The 18,744-nt window shown below is 42.0% G+C and overlaps 1 protein-coding gene across 8 annotated transcripts in view; it reads right to left on the bottom strand.

The window, feature by feature from the left end:
- Nucleotides 1–18,717, bottom strand: part of TAF7L (TATA-box binding protein associated factor 7 like) — a 28,990-nt gene extending 10,273 nt beyond the window's left edge. For 2 of the 8 annotated variants that reach the window (XM_078147817.1, XM_078147823.1), the window contains exons 1-12: nt 18,587–18,717; nt 16,910–16,976; nt 15,898–15,951; nt 13,333–13,411; nt 11,917–12,050; nt 7,522–7,648; nt 7,141–7,198; nt 5,487–5,566; nt 4,992–5,105; nt 4,478–4,666; nt 4,198–4,310; nt 1,733–1,792 (exon numbers count right to left, since the gene is read on the bottom strand). In XM_078147817.1, coding sequence (XP_078003943.1) covers nt 1,733–1,792; nt 4,198–4,310; nt 4,478–4,666; nt 4,992–5,105; nt 5,487–5,566; nt 7,141–7,198; nt 7,522–7,648; nt 11,917–12,050; nt 13,333–13,411; nt 15,898–15,951; nt 16,910–16,969 — 1,068 coding nt within the window. In that variant the 5' untranslated portion in view covers nt 16,970–16,976; nt 18,587–18,717. Of the gene's footprint in view, nt 1–1,732; nt 1,793–4,197; nt 4,311–4,477; nt 4,667–4,991; nt 5,106–5,486; nt 5,567–7,139; nt 7,199–7,521; nt 7,649–11,916; nt 12,051–13,332; nt 13,412–14,644; nt 14,719–15,897; nt 15,952–16,909; nt 16,977–18,586 lie in introns of all 8 variants that reach the window. The other 6 variants (XM_078147821.1, XM_078147818.1, XM_078147819.1 and 3 more) reach the window with 6 other exon arrangements.
- Between the last annotated feature and the right edge of the window lie 27 nt (nt 18,718–18,744).

Below are 18,744 nucleotides of genomic sequence, written 5' to 3'. Positions count from 1 at the left end.
AATTCAGTCCAAACTCCTCAATCTGAGATTCAAAGCTATGTGCATTCTGACTCTGACCTATCCATACAGCCTTGTCTCCCACCACTCCCCAACACATATACTAGATACACGCCAAAATGGCTGAGCCTCTGCTCATTCTGCCTGACCCTTGAATGATTTCCCCTCCAAATACTCCAGCTACTTCCGCCAACACCTCCCACCCACCCGTCCTCCTACAATAAAACCCTAATCCGAGCCGCTGGCCTTCCAGATCCATTTCAAATGCCATTCCCTCCAAGAAGCTGGTGTGTTTACTTACTTGCTTTTTTGGTTAGAAACAATTTTCCTGAAGTGAAAGTGCTACCAAAAAAAGGCTGAATTGCTGCAAGGCCACTAAAAAGCTCTCGCTTAATCTCTTTCCCTCTCTGGAGACCCCGTTGCACTTGGCTTCTTTAATCCAATCCAACAAACATTTATTAAGCACTTACTATGTGCAGGACACTGCAAAGTGCTTTGGATATGGACAGAAACACAACAGACCCTGCCCTGGAGGAGCTTACATTCTATGGGGGGGGGAAGGAGAAGAATATATTTAAACAGATCCATATATACAGTATAAGGGAGAGAATACTAAAAACTTAAAGGGTTCAAGAAAGGTTTCCTATAGGTCAGGGATTCTTCACCTGGGATAGATGTTGGGGGTCCATCAACTTGGACGGGAAAAAAGTTACATATTTATTTCAACATAATTGGTCTCCTTTGCAATCTGAGGTACTTTATTTTATGAGTCATTTAAAATCATGATCGTGAGAAGAGGCCCACAGGCTTCCCCAGACTGCCGAAGCTGAAGACTCCCTGCTCTAGGTCATGGCACTTGAGCTGAATCTTGAATGAACCTCAAGATGCCAAGAGGCAGAGAGGAGGGGGAGAGCACCCTAAGAATGGGGCACAGACTACAGAGGGAAAGAGGTGGGGGAGAGAATGCTCACTTTGGCCAGTTTGGCTAAACCAAGGACTGTGTGAAGGAGAACATTATGAAATCAATCCGGAGAAGTATTCTGAAGGCAAACTCCGAAGGGCTTTATAACTGCCAAAGAGAGGAGTCTGTATTTTATTCTAGAGGCAATGGTGAACCACTACATTGGTGAACTCTTGAGTAGGGGAATATCATGGTCAGATTGGTCCTTGAGGAAGATTATTTTGGCAGCTGTGGGGAGGGTAGCTTGAAGGGGGAAGTGAGGCAGGGAGACAAATTAAGAGGTCACTGAAATAGTCCAGGAAAATTGTGATAAGGGCCTAAATTAGACCAGTGCTCTTGTGAGAGGAAAGGGGAGAGATACAAGGTATCGTGGAGGGAGAAATGGCAAGATTTAGCACCTGACGAGGGGATACTGAAACCTGGACAGAGAGGTATGAGACTTCACGAAAGAAGGGGTGGATAAGTCCTTCAAGACGCACCCCACACTGGGGAGCAAAAACCAGTCTAATGCAAGGATTCACCCTTGCCAGGTCTACACAGGGCTCTTTCAAACTGCCACAACAGTGCGAGGACACAGTTCCATGGGAAAATAGCCAGCAGACCCTTTTCCCATGGTGACTTGTTCCACACCGCCCACCACTGACATTCCTCCCTTTCTACCATCTCACTCAGGGAGGATTTAGCCCCTGTTGTTCCTGCCCATTCCAATGGGATGGGGAGCAAGAGCAGTTCTGCTGGAGGCTTCCCTTCTTGGTCTGCAGAGCACCTCCTTACCTGCTGCTTTTCTTGTTCCTCCTGCTGTTTGAGCTCATCCAGCACAGCCTGAAGACGGTTCTGGAAAATAAAGCATAGAAGCAATGAATGCTAGGCTTCATCAATGAAGAGACAATAACCAAGTGAGACAAAGGGCTCTTCAAGCAGAAACCCCGGGGCATAACAAAAGCTCTCTCTTTCCATCCATTTAACGTTTTTAAACCATACTCCCCACTGTAGCTCTGCACCACTTTACTCAGAACACCCTACAAAACATTCCTTTTTCTCTCTAAATGAATGGTTACAGAATGCCTTCAGATAAACCATTAACCCTTTTCTGATTGGGCATCAGAACCACTGTGATCCTTTGGCTACCTTGAACCTTGAAACAAAATGGTCACTTCAACTGGAATCCCTATGCTGCCTCATCCTGGACCTTCCTCATGGCCAAATACTATCATTCTTAAGTAACATTCTTAAGCAGTGCTTTTCAAAGTGTGGTCTGGGAAGCCCTGCAGGATCTCAAGAGCTTTTAGGGGACCTGTGAGGTCAAAATCAATAGACAGAACTCACATAAACAAAAGCTCTTTTGGGCAGAGGGACCTCAATAATTTTTAAGAGTGTAAAGCAGTTAGGAAACCAAAAAGTTTCAGAACCACTGTTACAAAGCCACAGCAATAATAAAAATGACTTAATCTGCACAACATTTTCTACATTAATATAGTAGAGTGGCTAGAAAGCCCTGCTTCTCGTCTATATACTGGATGCATGACCCCACTGGAGTCACTTAATCTCCTCGTGATCTAGGCAGCTCGCTGGTCTGCAGAGAAGGTGCCATTCAATACTGGTAGAGGAAGATCCTCATTCAGGAGCTCCCTATACTAATGAAATCACAAATTCATTCTGTCTCTATCTCTGTCCTTTCACATATATGATCTCAAAACAATAGATTTCTCCTTCTAAGGGCAGTATCCCAAATCTGTCACATTCTGTAAGCAGTTGCCCTTTTGAACAACCAAAGGATATGGCCTCACCAAGGATGAAGTCAGCATGGACCTCTCCAGCCTGTCCCCATTTCAGTAGGAGCTGGCCTGGAAGCCTCCTCCAACTCAGAGAAAAGGTATTTCAATTACAAATTTTCCTTTCATTGAAACTGGCCAAACATGTCCAAATAAAAAGCAAATTACTCACCTTTGCTCAAGCACGCAACAGAAGATAGTTAAAAAAAATAAAATTCAATTCTTGGCTCTCTTGTTTATGCAATGGATGCCAAGAGAGGAAAATGGCACATAGAGGCATTTTTAAAAAAGACAACAGTCCTCTTCTGTGCAAACGGTAAATGGAAAGTGACCGGCAATGAGAATTCTTCAATTAAAGCTAAATCATTCTAACCCCTGCCTTTTAGATTCACATATGCTGTTTAACACAAACACATTTTAAGCCAGTTGGCTCCTGCTCCCCAAATGGTCATATTAGATGCTCAAAATGGTTTTTTAGATTTTAGGTGTGTCCCCATTATAAAGAAAAAGATGGAAGGTGGATAGGGGCCTCAAGGGCAGACTTCAGAGTGAAATGGAGCTAATGCTGGCTAGAAGTGATGTGGAAGGAAACACAGAGATGAGACTCAAAGATGGGAACTAAGCTGAGGAGAACATAATTACTAGGGGAAGAAATCCCTATTCAACATATATACAGTATATATCAATGACTTGAAAATAATCGGTCACAAAAAAATAGGAGATACCTTTCACAATCATGGCTGGGAGAGAATTCTTAACCATACAAGGAATAGGGGTAATTAGTAAAGACAAAAGAGACCTTTTCAACCACATAAAATTAAAAAGCTTTTGTACAGAATGAAAATAGAACAAGAGAAGCAGCTATCAAGTGGGGAAAAATAAAGAACTAGAAACAAAGCAAATGCCCTAAGTTGGGGAATGAGTGAACAAATTGTGGTTTCTGAAATGTAAAGGAATATTACTGTTTAGTAAGGAATGACAAATTTCTGACATCCTGTGAATTCGAGGATTTCAGAGAAATCCAAAAAACGTACCCAAACGAACTCAAAGAACACACACAATGACAACAATGTAAATAAAATGATCACTAAAAGTAAGCTAAGCTGAGCAAATGAAAAATGACCAAGAAGAACGAGCCTGAGATACATATTTGAGGGGTGGTGGGTGGGGACGACAGGGCAGGGAGGAGAGGGAAGGGAGAGAAGAAAGCACCATTATTGAAGAGGGGTTTCCTTCCAGAAACGACTTGTGACGTGTTTAATTTTTCTAAAGCAGAGAGCATGGCTTTGATTCAATTCAACAATTATTACGAGCTACTCTGTGAAAAAAGTGCTGTGTAAACAGACGCTAAAAAGTAAGAGCTCCTGCCTTCACAAGGAGCTTCACTTCTAGGGGAGGAGAGGGCAGTACATGGGGACAGATGAGCAAATACTGGATAAGATGGGAGGGGGCGATCACACAAGTCACCTTGAGGGCCAGATTTTCCACTTTGAAGATGAGGTCCTCCTGGCGTTTTGCTCTCTCCAGAGTCTCTTGGTACTTTCCCTTCATCACATCAATCTGCTTCTGGAGTCCTACAACTAAGAGAAAGTAGTTTCTCCTCAGTCTCTCTGACACCAGTGACAGACAGTGATCACGACCAGCTGGTTTTCCCACAATCTGATCATCACCTGTTCAAAGTTGCCCCGCACTCATGTGGGCACTGGGGCTCAGCCTTCAAGACTGGCCCCTGACTCTGGGGACTCACCCAGGTGATTTGCTTTCTCATCTTCTTGGCGCCGTTGGTCAGATTCATCAAGTGTGCTCTGTGGTGGCCTCTCCAGGTCTTCCTCGGTGTCAAGGATGTTTATATCTTCATCATCATGGTGATCTTGATCATCGTCATCATCACTGCTGCTGCTAATGTCATTAAATATCTCTCGGAGCTCATCGTGTTCTGTTGGTTTCAAACAAGAGGAAACAGCAAATAAATGCAGTATTTCAAATACCTCCCATTACTATGCTGGGTGGATGAGTGTGCTCCTCACAAACAACTTAGGACCAGGAAACACTGAAAAGTCCTCTCCATACGTTATGTAATTAAGAATGGGAGAGAAATGAGAATACTAATCCCAAACCAAAGAGCCAGTCACCAAGAAAGGTTGAAGGGAGGCCTAGGAATCCTTTGCAAATGAGAGCCTGCAGGTTTATGAAAGCTGCTTATTCAACAAATAGTCAGAAACCTCTCTCCAGCAAAAGTTCTGCCTAAGGGAATGCAATACCTGAGGAGCTACGGCCCTGCTTATGGCTACTCATTCCTGGAGAAATGTCCAGGCTGGTCAGGGAACCATGGTTATCTGTGTCCTTTGTTTCATCTTCAGCAATGACCTCCCACCCTGAGAACAGGTGCAATTAAGGAAAAGGCAAGAGAAGCACAAGGTCTCCAAAGAGTCTCTTTAACTGAAGCACTACTTAATTAGGTCTGACCAAAGCCCAATTGTGCCTAGATTCTTAGTATAGCCAAGTGCCCCGATAGTGGTTAATGGAGGCTTTATATTAACATAAGCACCAAACAAAGCTGATCATCTGGGTTTCTGCTAGCTAAATGAAGAAAACATGGCCACTATGTGTGTTTCTGGGAGAGTGTGCCCCAGTCTGAACCAACAGTTCTTACCATACCAGCTTAGTAAGTGCCTTTACTAAAGGTAAATGAAGAAAACAAGTTCACAGGCCCAGAGGATCTCCCAGGCGTCAAGATTTTAGATATAAAAGGATACGGGTACTGACAGCTTCAGCATCTGTACTCAGCAGTCTCTTGACTTCCTTTTCCACATCTGGAGATTCGATGTACTGGGCCAGAGGAGACAAAAGAACAGTGACAGCATTAAATGCCCTGTGGCTGGCAGGGATGAGCCTGCTCTTGAGGGCAAAGTCACCAGAACGACCAGCATTCTTCAGCTGCAAGAAAGAAAGCCTTTTCCCAGCACCTGGCTTGCACAGGATATGGGAGCTTTCTTTGTTTTTTTCCATCTTAAGACTTTATGGCAGAGTTTTCACTCTAAGGAACCTCCCTTTAAATTCTAGCTATTCTTAACTATTTGCGCTGACTTGGCAATAACAGCCTGCATCCCTTATTAGCTACTGAGAAATGGACTGGCTTCAAAGTTCACATTTCCAGATTTCTTTTCCTTGCGTCTTTGTTACTTTTTGTCGTCATCTTAGTCATGTCCAACTCTGTGACCCCATTTGGAGTCTTCCTGGCAAAGATCCTAGAGTGGTTGACCATTTCCTTCTCCAGCTCATTTTACAGAGGAGGAACCGAGGCAAACAGGGTGAAGTGACTTGCCCAGGGTCATACATCTACGAAGTGTCTATGATAGGATTTGAACTCAGGATAAGGAGTCTTCCTAACTGCAGGACTGGCACTCTATCCACTGTGTCCCTTAGCTGCCCATCTCGGTTATTAGAAACACTTATAAAAAGCAAGTCTTATCTGCACGGTCCCACTTGAATCTTATCTCAAGCAATTATCTCCAGAATAACCAAGGTGTCAAGCCACAAATTGAAATCAGGACCTCAAAAGGAAGACTCAGTAATAGCAAGCAATCCAGAGACCTGATTTCCTGATATTGCCTTTACATACTTGTAACAATCCAATATTGCCTTTGCAATAAATAGCTAAGAGACAGGGAGAAACAGATTACAAAGATCACTGACAAATAGAACACGTTCCCTTAGGAGTTATCTGAAAGACCTAAAATGGTGAAGTCATTTTTCAATGAGATAAATTGGGAGGAACACTTATAGAAGCAGTTCTCCTATTCCCAGCTTATTCAATTCAAATGAACTACGAACTCATGCTAAAACAATGAACACACAATATTATATAGCTTCTGACTCCGATTTGGTGAAGCCAGTACAATTACTTTTTTTTTTGGGGGGGGAAAGGATTAACAAATTATCCTTTCATTCTTCAACAGCTTATCAGTGGCCTCCTTAAGAATTTACAAGGATGATGGGGCAGTTAGGTGGCGCAGTGGATAGAGCTCTGGCCTTGAAGTCAGGAGGACATGAGTTCAAATCCAGTCTCAGATACATGACACTTACTAGCTGTGTGACCCTGGGCAAGTCACTTAACCCCGACTGCCTCACCAAAAAGCAAAAAAAAAAAAAAATTACAAGGATGAGGCAGTTGGGAACAGGATACAAATCTGTGTACGGATGACATGCTCAGTCCAGGGCTGACTGTGAGACCAGGCTGTGATGCCTTCCATTTACAAATCTCACAGTCCAAAGTGTTACCTAAACCTCCAAGTAAGTACTCTAGCCAGACCTCTTCTTGACACCTTTTCCCATCTTCACCCACCCCCACCCCCACCCCCAGGCCAGCTGGCAGAGAAATGAATAGTGTGTATCAAGTGAGAACTTACCTTCTTCTTGGCTGTTTTCCGGAACCTTCTCTTTCTGACATTCTTCAGTGGCAGAGTGACTAAAACAAAACAAAGTGACATTTATCAGCCTAATTGTTGGTTAAACAACAGTCCAAAAAGATTGGATGAAAAGAAAATTCATCCTATAGAACCTAAGAAGTTACACAAGCTGATTAGGAAATCACAGCACTTGGCAGAAGACTACCATATACAAGAGACAGATGCTGGGATTCAAAGTCTTAAGTCCAAGCTCAGGCCCTTTTTAAACTCTGGCTAGGAACCTAAATGGATTTAGGCTTGGGGCAGATGGCTGAGTCATCCCTAAGTAGGATTCAGTAGGTGTAACAAGGAGGCTAGGGCAAGAAAAAGCTTTCTCACTTACTGCCATGGTTCCAGATGAATTTCTTCTCTCTGTCCTTATCTTTTTTCTTATTTACTTTTGGATCATTAGTGGCAGCTGGTTCTTCCAGAGGTGGATAAAGATCACCATCCACAGTACTGACAAGCATCTATAAACAGCACCCCCCCAAAAAATCAGAAAAGCTGTTTTGGGGCTCTATGACTTAGATGTTAGGTGTTGATTTCAATAATGCACCACCACCCTTAACACCAAAAAGACAATGTAAAAGGTTACATAAAAAAAAACTTAAGAGGAAAATGAAAAGAGGTACCTTTCACAACTGCAGCTAGGGGAAGAATTCTTAAACAAGCAAGGTAGAGGTGATCATAAAAGATGAAATAGAAAATTTCTATTATATTGAATTCTGAAAGCTTTTTCATGAACAAAATCAATACAACTAGCATAAGAAGAGAAATGGTCAATTAGGAAAAACCAATGGAATCAAATATCACTGATAAAAATCTGATGTCCAAGTTATGGAATTAACATAGACAAAGAGTGATCAAAGTGATCGCTCAAATAGTGATCAAAGGATATAAACAAACATTTACCAAAAAAATGGCAAAATATTAACAACCATATGGAAGATTGCTCCAAATCATTAATAATTCAATTCAATGAACATTTATTAAGTGACTACTACGGTGCTAGGAACGGTGCTAAACAACAGACACAAAAGACAAAAACTAAACCATCCCTGACCTAAAGGAACTTATATTCTTTTGGAAGGAAGCAACATGTAAAAAGAAAACTAAATACAAAATATATTCAAAACAATTTCTAAGCGGAGGACATTAACAACTGGCAGAGGACAGACAGATTTCCTACAGCAGATGGCACTTGAGTTCTGCTTTTGCTGGGGGGGGGGCCCCTTCAACTATAACCACAGTGATTCATTTCTTAGTGTCTCGTGAGTGCTTCCTATGACCTTTTCATGACGTGCATTAGAACACGTTTTTCAACATTTTCTAACTCTGCCCTCTTGCCTCTGAGGAAGGTAAATGAATTGCTATTGCTTGCCATAAAACAAACATACCGGTATGCACACATTTTTACGTAGCTCTATTAATAACTGGGGTCTTTTTCCCCCCATGGTACGACCTTCGTGTATTAGAAGCTTATTTTTCCCCCCATGGTACAACCTTTGTGTATTAGAAGCTTATTTGCCACTCCTCTACAGAATATGGGTTAACATTCACCAGCAGAATCCCAAGGGAGAAAATGACAAGCATTCCCAGCAGAGGTCTTTGGCTCTCCCTTGAGGGAAAGACCCAAAGCCATCCTCCCAACACTGGCCAGAACCCCTTGGGAACACTCACACCCAAATTAATTGGCTATTTTCCAGTATCCCAATGTAGCTTTAGTTGCTTTCTGATCTCTCTTCTTTCACCGACAAAACCTGCAGAGAAGATCTCCCAGTCTTCCCTTATGGCTTCAGAGGTAAATATCCACCCGGATCCATAGAGACCCACAGTACTTAGGATCACAGATAAAACTCTCCACCTCTCTTATTAGCTGAACTCAAGTAAACAAGGGAACATTCGGATTCTACATTGTTACTTCATCAAACAAAGATGCCAAACACAGACCTGGAAACGGAGATAGTAGGTAACACCTCACTCCCTGTCAATCACCATCCTAGAACCCCCCCAAAAGGAGGAAGCAACTCTAATACGTGTCCAAAGAGAGATCTTCTCCTATACAAAAAAGGAAAACTAGAAAGCCATCGTGGGAGTTGCCTTCCTCCTCCTCCAAACTGGATGAAGAGTTGATGGATAACACCCCACCCCAATCTCTAGTAAACAGAAGCAGGACATCTAAGTCTAGTGTGTGGGGTTTCTCCTTTCCTTTCCCCAGCTTGGATGTTGAGTTGTCACAAAATCATCCATTTGGAATAAGCCTTTGAGGCCCATGTAGGAATTGAAATGAATGGGAGAAACTAATTAAGCCCCCTCATTTTAAAACTTCTTCAATTCACACAAGGCTGCCATTTTTCAAATGGCTGCAGTGAGTGGTTCTAATTGAGTTTTGAAGGGAGCTATGGATTCTGTATGGTAGAAGTGGGAAGGGAGCACATTCTATCTGGGATGCAAAGCATGTGAAGGAAAAGAAAATTAAATAAGCTTGGAAGGGTAGCCTGGAGGCAGACTGTGAAGGGTTTCAAAAGCCAGCTTTATACTTTATCCTAGAAGCAAGAGGGAGCCACTAAAATTTCTTGAGGAATAACAACGTGCTTTAGGAATCTCAATTTGTGAAACAACGCTATAAACCTGAAATGTCCAAGCTTGGTCCGAAAGAGATATGAGAAAGCACATCTCCCTCTCTCTCTTCTTTGCAGAGAGGAGAAGGGGACTACGGGTGTGGACTAACAATAATAGTCTAATAATAGCTAGTATTTAAGGTCTGCAAAGCACTTTCCAGATATCATCTGGAACACTCCAGCTAATGTCAGGAGCCGACAGAGTCAGAGAAAGGGTATTGTACAGAGAGAAGAAGGTCCAGGAGAAAGCCCCTAGGACTACCACCCACATAAGGGGTGAGACAAGGACACGGCTCAAAACAAAGGAAACTGAGAAGGAATGGACAGGAGAAGAGCCAGGAGAAAGCAGTGTCATGAAAACTGAGGGAGGAAAGTGTGTGTGGGAAGACAGCGTGTCCCAATAACATCAAATGCTGCAGGGAGGTCAAAAAGGAGAAAAAGCAATCAGCTTTGGCAATTAACAGAGCACGGTAACCTTGGAGAGAAGTTTCAGTTGACTGATGAGATTAGAAGCCAGGTTTGCAAGGAGATGAGATGGCAGTAAGAAAGTGGAGGCAATAAGTGCAAATGGCTTTTTCTACGAATCTGAAAAAGATGAAAGCTTGAGGGAACAGTAGGTCAAGTGACAGTTTTTAAGATATGGGGAGATCCAGGAATGTTTGCAAGCAATAAGGAAGGAATCAGCAGACAGCAGACATTGCATCTCCCTCCAAGACTAGAGCAAAGGAGGAGTGAGTGGAGGATGTTGCTGAGATGATTTGGAGCAAGGGAATAAGAGAAATGAAAATGAAACAACTCTGAAGTTTTACTTTGTACCTAATGAAATGAAAAGATGCCAAAAGACCTAAATAATCAATGCTAGAGAGACTGCAGTAAGAAAGGCACACTAATAAACACCCTTGGTGGATCTGTGAATTGGTTCAACCATTGTAGATATCAACTGAGAATTATAGAAGAACAATGATGATATACCCTTTGACCTAGAAACCCTCTAGTGGTCACAACCCCAAGGGTGTAAAAAAAACAAGAAACAAAGGTGTAATAGATGCCAAAATAATTCATAGCAGAATTTTCTGAAATAGCAAAGAATGGTATAACAAGCATTTATTAAACATCTATGTGCCAGGTGTGGTGCTAAGTGCTAGAAACAAAGTGAGTGCCCACTGGCTGGGGAATAGCTGGACAAACTGCGGTATCTGAATGTAAAGAAATATTACTGTACTATAAGAAATGATAAAGATTTCAGAGAGACTTATGAACTGAAGCAGAATGAAATAAGCAGAACCAGGAAAACAATAAACACTAACACTACAATAATGTAAACAAAGAAAACCAACAAAACGAAGCTAACCTTGTGTGGTTATAATGACAAATTCTGGCCCCCAAGAAGAGATGAAACGTCAAGTCCCCCTTCCAACAGGGTGGGGGACCCGGGGACAGCTGGAGTGGAACGTTGTACATGCTGGCAGATGTGGCCATGGCAATTGAGCTTAACTGTTTTTCTGTTCCAAGGAAAAGCTCACCAGAGGGTGTGGGGGTTGGGAGCATGTATCCAGAAATGACTTGGATATAAACAAAAGGCATCAGTGAAACTTCATAAAAGGTCAGAGGGCAATGCACTTGGCATTTTACTGGAGTCACTTTGCCCACGAAGCAGTACTACAAATGTAGAATCTAACCAAAGGCTTTTTGGAGCTAGAGTACTTACCACTGCAGAGGAGGAAGTATGTTGGAAAACAGATCCCAGCATTTTGATTTACAAAGAAAACAAGAAATCAACAGCAGAGATGATGAATGAGAACCAGTCTATACCTCTATGGTCAACTGCAGGTTGCTTCAGCAGAAGGAGCCAGAGAAGATCCCAGCTGCTATTTTTCAATTAATGAATCACTACAAATGACAAACAGGAGGTTCAACACTCCACATGCTGGTTACATGACAAGAGGTAATGGTAAGGAACAGTTAAGTCTCAAAACACTAAAATGAAGCATGAAATTTCATCCTTGTGTCTTTAGCCTAGAAGTCAGGGATAGTAAGTAGTCATCCCCCAAACACAATGGAATACCTGGAAGATGTGAAAACTACTGGATATTAGGAAAAGACCAGTCTACCCATACCTGGCAAATATCTGCAGTCTTGTAAAAGGTTTTCTTATCAATGGTTTTCAAGCTTCCAATAATGCAGGGCAGGTCAACCAGCTTAGAGGCTAATGGGACACGATCCACACGGACAATGCCATGACGTCCATCAGCTAAGGAATAATACACAAAAGCTTAATTCTGATCTCTTTTCAATGAACGGCAAGCCTCCTAGGGCCACAATAACGAGGACCTGCATATTAACAAGGTACATGCATTGTATTTTATCGGGAAATCTACCATCTCTTTTAACAGTAAAGCTGAACAGCTGTGTTATATGTAACGTCCAGAGGGAAAATGCCAGGTGGCAAGGTGTTCACAAGTCCCAACTCTTCTAGGACTTGTGAATTTCCTCATTAATGTTTGAGGACTGAACAGCTTGGTGAAGCTGTGGTTTTCTGCAGGAAATTTCATATTAATGTAAATGCTGTGCTATTGTGTTATTCTAAGCAGGCTATTCCACTTCAGAAACATTCATGTTCTAGATACAGACTATCAGAGAGTTTTTTGAAATTAGAATATTTACCACTGCAGGGGAGGCCACTGCAGATGTGTACTTTGTAGGAAGGAAAAAAAGATGTGCTTCCAGAATGGTGTTAGAGCCCACAGTTGTGGGTTTGATCTCCAGTTCTGTCATGGAGAAAACTCACCCATAGTCCAGAACCGTTATTTCACAAAAGCATGCAAATCGTAAGGGAAACTTTTGTCCAGACTGTGTGAACAGCTCAGTGAAACATCACACATTATGGAAAGCATGCTTCCTCCCAATGGGGAGACTGAAATGTTATCTTTATAAACAAAAGCCAGCATTTGTTATCCCCTTGGATGGTGACGAACCAGTAAGGCTGAGTATATCAAAGAGGAGCCAGTGAGCACTATGTCTGATCTCTGGAAGCCAATCTCCAGGCGCTTACATAGGTACAGTGTACATAGGTACATGCCCATAGTTTCTAACTGTGTTGCTCTTTGGATGGTTTCAGAGAAACCTGGGAAAACTTATATGAGTGAAATGAGTGGATCCAGGAGAACAATGAAGGAACATAGCAAGAGCAATACTATAAACACAACAACTTTGAAGGACTTAAGAATTCTGATCAACACAATGACCAAGTGCAGTTCCAACATACTGCCCAACTCCAGAGACAGAGAGATAGATGATGATAAACTTAAGAGTACAGAGTGAAGTTCTATCCAAGGCCAATGTCGGAATTTGCTTTGTCTGACTTAAATGTTTGTAACATTTTGTTTTTTCTTGCTTTCCCAATGGTGGTGTAGGAGGAGAAGGGAAAAATGCTAACCTGAAAATAAAATAGAGTTTAAAAAAATAAGAAAGACATTGCCCATTCACTTATAACAGGGAGAGAAGGGACCATAAAGAAGATATGGACTACTTACGATGCAATTCGATGGTTAATTTGTCTTTCAGGCTGACACTTCCAGACTGTATTGCCCTTCTCACAGTAGAAGCATATTCCTGAAAAGAAGAAAAATTTATAAGACTGGTCACATGCATAATACCAGATGGCAGAAGAGATGGGCCAGGGAAACTTTGTTCTTAAATCCACCCTTCAACCAGTTTCTGGATAGACACACAGAGACAGCAACTACTTGGCATTCCATGGAGCCATTTTTACCATTTATCAGGATATCTAAGTCAACCCAGCACACAGGTTGACTCTTATTCCTGGAGCTCCAAATAAGGGAATCCTCCCTCCCCTAGGTTCTAGGCCTTCCCAACAGACTCTCAATTAACTGCTAAAAGTTAGGCGAGGGTCTGATCTGCAAATATTCTAGGTATACAAATTGACCCCTATCTGGGAGAAGACTTTGTTTATTCCACTGAAGGGCAATTCACACCCAAAGGTTGTAATATGTGCCATTTCCCATTAAATGCCCTTTTTTGGTCCATTTCAAAGTTCAAATCCAGATATCAAGGGGTAAAGAGGCTCTAAAACAGTATTTAAAAGGCCTGTTCTTTCCAATCCCAGAGGACATCCAGGCTTCAACAGCACAACATACTTTAATGTTCATGGAGGAGCATAATTCAACTCTCAACCTCTTCATAGCCATATGAGCATTCTAAAACAAAACAAGCTTGGTGTCTAACTAAAACAGGGACTACCAATATAGCATGACAGGGTGACACAGAAAGAATGCAGGATTTAGAGTCAGAGGACCTGGGTTTGAATCATAGTACCAACCATTTAATAATTGTGTAATCTTGAGCAACTCACTTTGATTCTCTGGACCTCAGTTCACTCATCTGTAAAATGGTAGAGTTGAACTAGAAGGTCTTTAGTACTAGAGAATACTTTTAGCTCTAAACTTATGATTCAATTCAATCGAGATTTATTTCCTATAATGTACCAGGTACCATGATAGGCAGTGAAGACACAAAGACCTTATGGAGTTGATGAAGGTTAATATTATTTGAAAAAATAACTCTCAAAAGTAAATTGTCATAAAAAAAAGTAAATAGTCATGAACAAAGGAAAAGACAACCTCAATGAAGTGGACACACAGTGAAATATGACTATATTTCGGTCCTTAATGACCAATATCCTCTTAAATAATGGTTTTATACTTATCAACTGACAACCAAACAGAATCCTTATGTGTGAGAGTTTGTCTAAATTGACACAGTGTGAGTAAAAGCCGCTCAAACTCAGCCTCCAGTCATTTGTTCTAATCTCCTGGGCTTCCTTACCAGGGGTAGACGTAATATAAATTGGTTCTCCAGCTCATGGGGAGGATCCTCTTTATTCTTGCTCATTTTTTGTTCTTGAGTTCAGAGAGGGGAAAAACAAAATCACAAATAGTCAGTGAAAACCCTTTTCATTTCCTTCAATTGTTCACTAAAGATGGTATGTTCAAATATAAGTTGTTTTATAAGCACTCTAACGAGTACCAATGCCAGCATGAAATGTATACAGCTCAGAACCACTTCACTTCATCTCCACCTCTCCTCTCTAAGCAGAGCAGCTAGGTGACGTAGTGGAGAGAGTGCCGGGCCTGGAGTCAGGAAGACTCATCTTCCCTAGTTCAAATCTGGCCTCAGACACTTCTTAGCTGTGTGACCCTGGCAAGCTACTGAACCCCGTTTGTCTCAGTTTCCGCATCTGTCAAATGAGCTGGAGAATGAAATGGCAAACCACTCTAGTACCTTTGCCAAGAAAACCTCAAATGGGGTCAAAGAGTTGGATACAATTGAAACAAGTGAACAACTCCTCTCTAATTGAAAACTATTTACACTTTCAAGGACAATTTAAGTTACACAATTTCTCTTGAAAGCAACCATATATATTTCATTAAGTAAAAGCTATGAACAATGACATTCTGTATTCTAGTGCAAAGAACAGTCCAACAACACAAGAGATGACTCTATCTCTCTAAGAAAACTACATGTCTTCTGCAAGAATCACAAGCAAAAAGGGAAATAAACTGAGGACTGAAGTCCTCCAAAACCCTTTGGAGTAGTTAGTGGTCTATGATGTTTTGAGGAAAATATAGCTAAATTTCCCATTATCTGTTCACTTCTTTGGGTTAAAACGAGGTAAGCATTTATTTGGAGGAGGGGTAGTTTCTTGTGCCTGTAACTCTACAACTAGTCTATGTCTACCAAGTCTATTTCATCTTGTAGAGATGAAGATTGTGAGTCAGTTCTTGTGACGAAGTAACATCAGTCTCTCTGCCTTCTAAGCTGATAATAACTTATTACACATCGATACTCCTTAAAAGAAGAAAGATGGGTTGAGCTTCCTGTGATATGCTTATAATAATTTCAACTTCAGCAAATCAAAGCACATCTGAAATGAATTTGAGAAACTTTCTACAAGGAATTCTATAGCAAATCCTTTCGATAGCAAAAACTCTTTCTGTAAGGTGAATAATCACCTTCCTACTCTTTTTTGTTATTTCTAACATTTACTTATTGGATTTAAGTAGGGGTATTATTTATACCTGGAGCAGCTTAGCTTTCATAAACAGCTTCCTGGATGCCGGCGTCCCCAAGTTCTTCAGTTGAGAGAGAGAGAGAGAGAGAGAGAGAGAGAGGTGGTGAGAATGCAATGGATATATTTTTGACCTGACAATTAGGTTCATAGTTAGATGTCATCAAGATAAAAGTAAAAAGATTTTGTGCTGTGCCATAAAACAAGCCAAAAAACCCTTCACCTTAGATTACAGAACAAGATGATGAGGTAAGAAAGGCAGTGCACCACAGTGGATAAAGTACTGGCCCTGGCATCAAAGAAATCTAGATCTGATGCTTACCAGCCCTATAAACAGGGTCAAGTCCTTCAATCCATTCCCTAGTTTCATCATCTGTAAAAAGGGGCTAACACTTGTAGTATCAACCTCCCAAGGCTTGGGGCTGTGGGGTTCAAATGACAAACTACATATCAGCATATTACAAAACTTTAAAGCTGGCACATGTGTGTATATGTAAACAAACACACACACACGTGAGAATAGCATTATTATTAACTCACAAACCCCAGATATCTCTAGGTCTCTTAACACATATGGAGCTAAAGAAGCCATATGTATGTAGGTCTGTGGTTATAGTGGTATGTAACTGAAAGTTATGATAATAATTGCAGGTAGCATTTATACAGTATTTAAGGTTTGCAGAACAATCACCATATTATCTCATTTGATCCTCACAACAACTCTGTGATGTAGATGCTGTTATTATTCCCATTTTACAATGATTAAGCTGAGGATGAGAGAGGTTACTGTGACTTAACCCAGGGTAGTTAGGTCTTCCTAACTACCAAGTCTGGCACTGGCACTTTATCCACTCTGCCACCCAGCTATTATTCCATGTTCAACTCTAAAGGTGACTTAAGAAATTTTTGGAAAGGCACAGAATGCAAAGAGAATTTAGCATTTCATAGTATCCTTTTTCACCACAGAACCCCAGAGACACCCAGCATGAGAGAGACGGGGGAAAAAACCACAAATGTATTACGTGTGATAGCCATTTCTTCTCTTCTTGCTTCATACAAATATTTATACATGCTCGTATCATTCAAAAACTAAATATAAATGTAAGGGGGAAGGTCCATTAAAATAAAGCAAATAAAATAAAAGCCAGAGTCTGAGGATTATATCAACCATCCCTTAATACCACCCCAACCTTCTACTGCTATACAAACTTCAGCCACAGCAATTTAAACTGAAGACTTCCCAGTAGAGCTACTTTTAAATACTTTGGGACCAGGTAACTCAGATTTATTTCTGGTTCTCCTCCGGGGGCAAAATGGTTTAGCAGGGGTTTTCCAACAGAAGGATACCCATACCTGCAGGGGAGTGGGCAAGAGAAGCTTGTCAAAGGATCATGGGGAATATTTTGATTGGATTTTTTAAAAAAACTGCCTTCCAATCACTGAAGCTACAAACTTTTTGGAGTACCCTTGGAAAAGTATATCCCATTCTTACTGAACATACCCATAAGGTTTTAAATGTATAAATGATATAAATCTATGAATATTTTAATAAATTATATTTCTAAATTAATCTGTTTTTTTAAGTGCATATGCATGGTAAAGTCTACAATTTAGTGCCTTCATATTAAATAGTACGGTAAGGTTTCCTGAAAGCCAAAGGGCACCGGACTGCAAAAGATTAGGAACTCCTTGTGTGATGGAAAGAGGTGTAGTTTGTCAGGCCCAGCAGCCCTGTGTTTTATTCCTAGCTCTGCCACTACTTGTGTGAGCTGGGGAAGTTACTTTAACCTCTCTAAGTCTTAGTTTACTAATTTGTAAAATAAGGCACTAGACCTCTAAATTCCCTAAGGACGGTGGTAAAAGGTGAGGAACCAGATGATGAAAGGTGGTTACAGAATTCTCTGGGGAGCTTTATTTCTCACCATCTTTTCCTGTCCGGACTAAAAAAGGGTTGGTTCTAGTAATACTGAACCTTAAGCAACAGGCTCTCACCCATGACTTCCCCCAATCCTCACCTCGATGTGATTCAGCGGCAACAGCGCTAGCTCCAGAGCCAGAGGTTCACATCCTGGCTCTGCCCTTTACTGCTTTTATTATTCTTAGAGTCCATCTAGTCCGGGGTCTGGGAATTCGTCTTAAAATTATTTTAATATCGGTATTTTCACATAATTGGTTTCCTACTGTAATTTTGGCACTCAATGACATGATTCTGAGAAGGGATCCATTCGCTTCACCAGACAGCCCAAGGGGGTCAATGGTGCAAAAAAAAAAAAAAGGCTTAGCAGCTCTGGGTTACTTCCTACCTCCTCATTTTTCAGAGGAAGGTACTGAGGCCCCACCCCAGACAGTTAAGTGACCAGCCTACGGTGACGCAAGTTATTAAGGGGCTGAGGCGGAAATCGAACCCAGGTCCTGAAACGCCAAGTTCAACGCTTTCCACTGAACCACACTGCCTCCCTATTTGGGGGCAGTCCCTTCCCTTTCGCCTCAGTTTCTCCAAGTGTAAAGAGAGGGGATTGCAGAGGACGGCCTCCGGGGGCTCCTCCTGCTCCTGGGGGCTCTGATTTTCTTCACAGCTCCCAGCCCCGCCCCCCCTCCCGCCCCCTCCCCCGTTTCTCCCCACAGAAGAGTCACGGCTCCAACTCCCGCAGCCGACGGGTCGGAGCCCGCCCTCTCCTCAAGGGCCCTGGCCCACTCACCGACCCCAAATCGACTAAGACGACCGCCGCCGCCCCGTCCGACGACAACGACCTCCAGACGACGACGACTTGACGACGGCGGGAGGCGCAGCGCCTGAGGATCTGGGCGGGCACCGGAAGCGCTTGGAGGCCCCGCCCCCTTGCGTCGCGCACTCTGG

The sequence above is a fragment of the Phascolarctos cinereus genome, unplaced genomic scaffold (genome assembly GCF_003287225.1).
Source record: "Phascolarctos cinereus isolate Bilbo 61053 unplaced genomic scaffold, phaCin_HiC Scaffold_8;HRSCAF=390, whole genome shotgun sequence".
Taxonomy (NCBI): domain Eukaryota; kingdom Metazoa; phylum Chordata; class Mammalia; order Diprotodontia; family Phascolarctidae; genus Phascolarctos; species Phascolarctos cinereus.
This window is presented reverse-complemented; position numbering and strand designations above follow the sequence as displayed.